The sequence below is a fragment of the Pyrus communis genome, chromosome 2 (genome assembly GCF_963583255.1).
Source record: "Pyrus communis chromosome 2, drPyrComm1.1, whole genome shotgun sequence".
NCBI lineage: Eukaryota > Viridiplantae > Streptophyta > Magnoliopsida > Rosales > Rosaceae > Pyrus > Pyrus communis.
The window spans coordinates 1057066-1062500 of NC_084804.1; the positions used below are offsets into that span (position 1 = coordinate 1057066).

A 5435-nucleotide genomic window follows, 5' to 3' on the forward strand; every position below is an offset into this window, starting at 1 on the left:
TAATAGTATCGGTTCTATCCGACAAAAATTTGAATCCAACGGTTAGTTGGCCCTTGTTATTGTTGGATTCAATTTTTTGGGCCAATTTTTAAAAAAAAATTCTTAAAAATTCTAAATTTTTTTCTTATAAATACCTAAACCATTCATTCACCATTCCTCGCAAATTTTTCACCATTTCAATTCTCATATTTTCTTACCTCTTTCAAAAATATTTCCTTCAATTATTTAAATAATTTTCAAATGGCATTGTCTGCAATAAAAGGTAGGGTTTGGACCTGAAAAGAAGATGAGGCTCTTTGCAGGGCTTATAGATGGGTGTCAGAAGATAGTGTGAGGAAGAGTTCTCAAATAAGTAAAGGTGTTTGGATTCGTGTGTCTAAAAAATATTAAGAGTTATACGAAAGCACCGCTCCACTGAATATCTGAAACCACGAGAGTTGTTTTTCAAGATGGAAGAAACATCTTCACCCAAGTTTGAACAAATGACATCAAGCAGTATTAACAGTCGCAAGTAGACATGAAAGTGGCGCTAACTACTACGACGAAGTAAGTATTTTCACAATTTATTTTAAATATTTAATTATATTACATTTAATTTCATGAATTACTTTCCTTTAATATTTGTAAATACATTTAATTTCATAAATTAATTTCCTTTAATTTTTGTAATTAATTTTTCTAGGTAGCCCAAGCGGAGGAATTGTATATGGAAGGTAGCTCGAAACCCTTTCAGTTTCACAGTTGTTGAGAAATTTGTAAAGGGTGAGTGTTATTTGAAGATCCACCTCAACATAGAGTAGGTCCTACGTCGGTGTTCGAAATTGCATCCTCAGCTGCATATATGGATGAAGATGGATCTCTTACCATTCAACAAACAATGGTAGAAAATCCGTCTTCGGGTGAAGGTTCCATACCTAAGGCTATGAGACGAAACAAAGCACAAAGGTTGAAGGAAAAGAGTAAGGCAAATGATGATTACGCCGCTCAACACGAAGTGGCGGCCTCATTGCGCTTAATAGGAAAAGAACCGTAGGGATAAATTACAAGGCAAACAAATAGAAGAAGAGATGGATGATAAGAATATAGAAATGAACACTTCGAATTACACTCTAATGAGTAAGGCCTATTTTGATAGGAAAAAAATAAGAAATTATGACCCGACGGCAGTTGTTTACCTTTGACTATACTCCTACAATGACTGATAATGAAGATGATATTGATTATCGATATTAAATTTAAGTTGTTGTAGTTTTTAAATTTAAGTTAATGTTGCTTTCAAATTTAATTTGTAGTTTTTAAATTTAATTTGTCGTTTTTAAATTTAAGTTGTATTTTTTAAATATAAGTTGTTGTTTTTAAATTTAAGCAGTTGTAGTTTTTAAATTTAAATAATAAATTATATTTGGCCTTATGGCTTTTTGATCTTGGATTAGAGACGATTTTTTGTGACAGGGCTAAAACAAGCCCTATGACTCTTTGGCTCTTGGTTGGAGATGGAAGCAAATATAATTATGTAATATTTATTAAAATATTAATTTTTTGAAAGACAAGAGGGCTAAAACGAGTTTTCTAACCAATGCCTTATCAATCTATCATAATTAAACTACTGACCCACCATCCTCCACCACTTTCACTCTCACTCACTACTTAGGATTTCCCTGTTAAGAGCCTGCTCAAAGTTTGTAGCGTAAAACCCGGGAGAGCCCTCTCTTTCTTTTATTTTTTTGAAGAACAAGCCCTCTCTTTCTTTGGAGGAGTGATATCGTTCAGGATCAGATCCACATATTTATGCATGTATAACATTATTACGTAGGACAGAGAAAATAAAAACATTTTAACCTAGAAAGAGAGGGGGAGAGAGAGAGAGAGAGAGAGAGAGAGAGAGAGAAATGATTTGTAGCAAAGCCAAGTGAACGAAACTAGTAGGAAGGACTAGGTAACAAAGTTAATTTGTGAGGGATAGGATAATAGCAAGAGATCTAGTGAGAGAGAGAATGGAAGGTGGTTCCAATGGCACCTGTAGTATGATGGCTTTTGGAGAAAGCAGCAGTAATGGAGGAGGAATGATGATGATGCCTCTAATGACTTCATCACATCATGCTGATCACTCTCACCATCATCATCATCAACATATGAACCCTAATCCTTATGCAGATGCACACAATACTAGTACGACTCATCAGCTTCACCAGCTTCCCCAGTTGCCTCCGTCCAACAACCATCACGACCGGCATAACACAAGCGGCGGCTCCTCCTTCATTCTCCACAACCCAGCTGCCGCCTCCTATTTCATGGACAACAACAACAATAATGATGGTGTTGGCGGCAGCTCTTTTTCTTCTTCATCTTCAACTGTCAAGGCTAAGATCATGGCCCATCCTCACTATCACCGCCTCTTGGCCTCCTATATCAACTGTCAAAAGGTAAAATTTAAACCATCGATATAATTAAAATACACACATATATATTTATATTGACCTCCCAAATAGGTATTCGATTCCTACAAACGTAGGAGTTAGTACCACAATTCTCCATTCGTTGTCCTTTTTTTTTTAATTTTATTTATTTTAATTTTTGTTTGCTTGAAAGGACATATTAGTTGACATGCGCCTGAAAGTGATAGATATTTCATGTTTCCAAGCTTCGTTCCTTTGGGAAGTTGAGATCTGAGAATCTTAATAATCATATTCTCATTGTAAATTATGTTAAAATAATTTGGATTGGCCGATATTAGCTCCTTTGGTAGGACTATGTAGGATTCAGAACGCCCATCCTCAACGAAAGATTTGGTATTATGAAGTTGTTCATGCAGTACTACTACTATACCATCATGTTCTTGTCATGCTTCATGGAGTTCATTATGTTAACAAGGAACTTAAGTAATTATGTTGTTGATAAAGACGGTCCAAGTCTCTTCGCCCTTTTGAGTTTTGATCTTGTTTAAACATATGTTTTCATCATCATCATTTAAAAGAGTTCGAACAATAATATTTAATTGAACACAATGATGTGCAGGTTGGAGCGCCGCCTGAAGTGGTGGCGAGACTGGAAGAAGCGTGCGCATCGGCGGCGACAATAGGTCAAATGGTGAGTAGTAGTAGTGGATCAGGATCTCTCGGTGAAGATCCAGCTTTGGATCAGTTCATGGAGGCCTACTGCGAGATGCTCACCAAGTATGAGCAAGAACTATCTAAACCCTTCAAGGAAGCCATGATCTTCCTCCAAAGAATCGAGTCCCAATTCAAAGCCCTTACTCTTTCTTCTTCTTCCGATTCTGCAGGTTCGTCATCACCATTATCTCTCTCTATGTATGTATATCATCACTGTTTCTTTTTCTTAAATTTCTTTACTGTTTAGGAAGACCTTTTGAGTATTTTCTTTATTTCTTATTATCTGAATATTTTAATGCTAAGCAATATAATAACCAGCCATGCATGGAAGCCGTTTCCAAGATCCTGTAGGTTTATTTTATTAATTAACAAATGTGTTCCAAAGTGGGTACCCAATTAGTTCTTCTTTGTTCTCCCTTTTCAAAGTCTTTCATTTGATATATTAATTGGTTCCTTCTACAATTTATTTAATTATATATCTGCTGTTCGTTGGGATGTATTATGTATATATAGAACCGTTTTAGTACTAGGGTGGTAGCTGGCTAGTTTCCACTCGCAAGTCATGTTATTTTATAGCTATATAGACAAATCGATGGCGTTGCATAGAACTATATGGCTTTGGCGTTACATAGAACTATATGGCTTTGATTCTCTTCTCGGTGTGTGTTTTGGACGAGATTGTTTGGTTTGTTTTGAATTCTTCACCTTGTTTTACCTAGTTGAAATTGACGCACTGTATATATATTAGGACAAATGGTTTGGCTTGCATTTTCCCCCCGTCTTGTGTTTGTGTGTGTGTGCATATATAGCAATGCTCAAAGTAACTGCTATTTCATAACTATTAGGTTTTTTCTTAAAGCCCTAGTGGCCAATTTGTGTGGACAACAAAATATTTGTATTTAGTTTCATAACTATTAGGTTTTTTCTTAAAGTCCTAGTGGCCAATTTGTGTGGACAACAAAATATTGTATTTAGTTTTACACTCTTGGAATATTAGTTAACTCTGTAAATAAACTTTTGTATGTTAGTCTGCCTTGTTCTAAGGTTACTATAGAAATATAGACCCGAGTTCTAGAAATCGTCGATGTTTTAATGTATTTCAAAACATGTATATTTAAGCTTTAGATATATTTCTGCACATAGTTATTGATTCTATAAGGACTGTAGCTAGCTTATAAGTTGGGTATCCTGGATTTTTATACATACAGAGAATATCTCACAAATGGTAAGCGGTAAGCTTGACTCATGGTGTTGTCCTAATACAATGATACATATCATGGGCAGTCTGTATGGACCAAAACAACTGAGTTGGTGGCTCTAATTCATGAAGATTAATACAGATCCTCAAAGGGATGAGCTAGAGATTGACTATTTGGTTCCTTGAATTTTACATATGTATACTCTTTATTTCCCTATTGTTACACACGGCAGGCTGGACTCAGGGTAATCTGGTTTTCTGCACTCAACTTGTTTAGGCAACATATATTTAATTAAGGTTTTAAACGTGGTGGAGTTTTGAAGGTTTGTGTTCTCTTTCACCTTAAATATTACAATAATATAGCATGCATTTCTTCTATGTTTCTTTTGGTTGTGCAAAAAAGGGTGCTTCAGTCCAAATATATGAATCTATTTAATTAACATTTCAAATTGTGAAATACTGATTTAACATTTTTTTAATTTTAAATCGGTGGTTATTGTTCAATTGCATAAAAGATATTACAAATAATCCTTGAAACATTTCATGCATTTCAATACTCCAATTAATTCAGCAAGTGAAGAGGCAGCAGAGGTAATTAACCAACTCTTACCAATCTAGAACTAAACATTGTCAACCAAAACCTAACTAATCTTGATCTAATCATTGTCAAGCAGCTGTACTTGCGACTTCATCGATCCTTGATCTTGATAACCTTGCTTGCTTGAGTGAAAATTATTCTGTTGCTTCTGGGAAATTGCAGTATCAAACTAATTTTGAAGGTAGCCTATATATCAATCCTTTCCTTAAGTGGTATCCTAGTGATATGCTAGTACTTTATTCTAATCTGGATTCTGGACAAGAATTCCTTGTAACTTGGGAGACTACACACTCCCAAACACAGATTTATTTAGTATGAAATTGATAGGTAGTAATTGCATTTCAAACTAGGATTAAGGAAGCTAGATCCATGCCTATATGTTTTGAATAGGGTTGGCTTGCATGGCTTTGTGATTCATTTGATGTTGGGAGTGACAAAAGAAAGTCTATGGGTCTAAAAAGGAGAGCCCCTAGGTTCCAAAAGAGTAAGACGCTATTTACATCAGACATTTTTTACCTGTACAAGAACA

The 5435-nt window shown here is 35.1% G+C and overlaps 1 protein-coding gene across 1 annotated transcript in view; it reads left to right on the forward strand.

Moving 5' to 3' along the window:
• Positions 1–1821: 1821 nt before the first annotated feature.
• LOC137725768 (homeobox protein knotted-1-like LET6) overlaps positions 1822–5435 on the forward strand; it is a 9825-nt gene continuing 6211 nt past the window's right edge. Inside the window, exons 1-2 of the mRNA XM_068464548.1 lie at positions 1822–2423; positions 3016–3280. Coding sequence (XP_068320649.1) covers positions 1995–2423; positions 3016–3280 — 694 coding nt within the window. The 5' untranslated portion in view covers positions 1822–1994. The remainder of the gene's footprint in view (positions 2424–3015; positions 3281–5435) is intronic.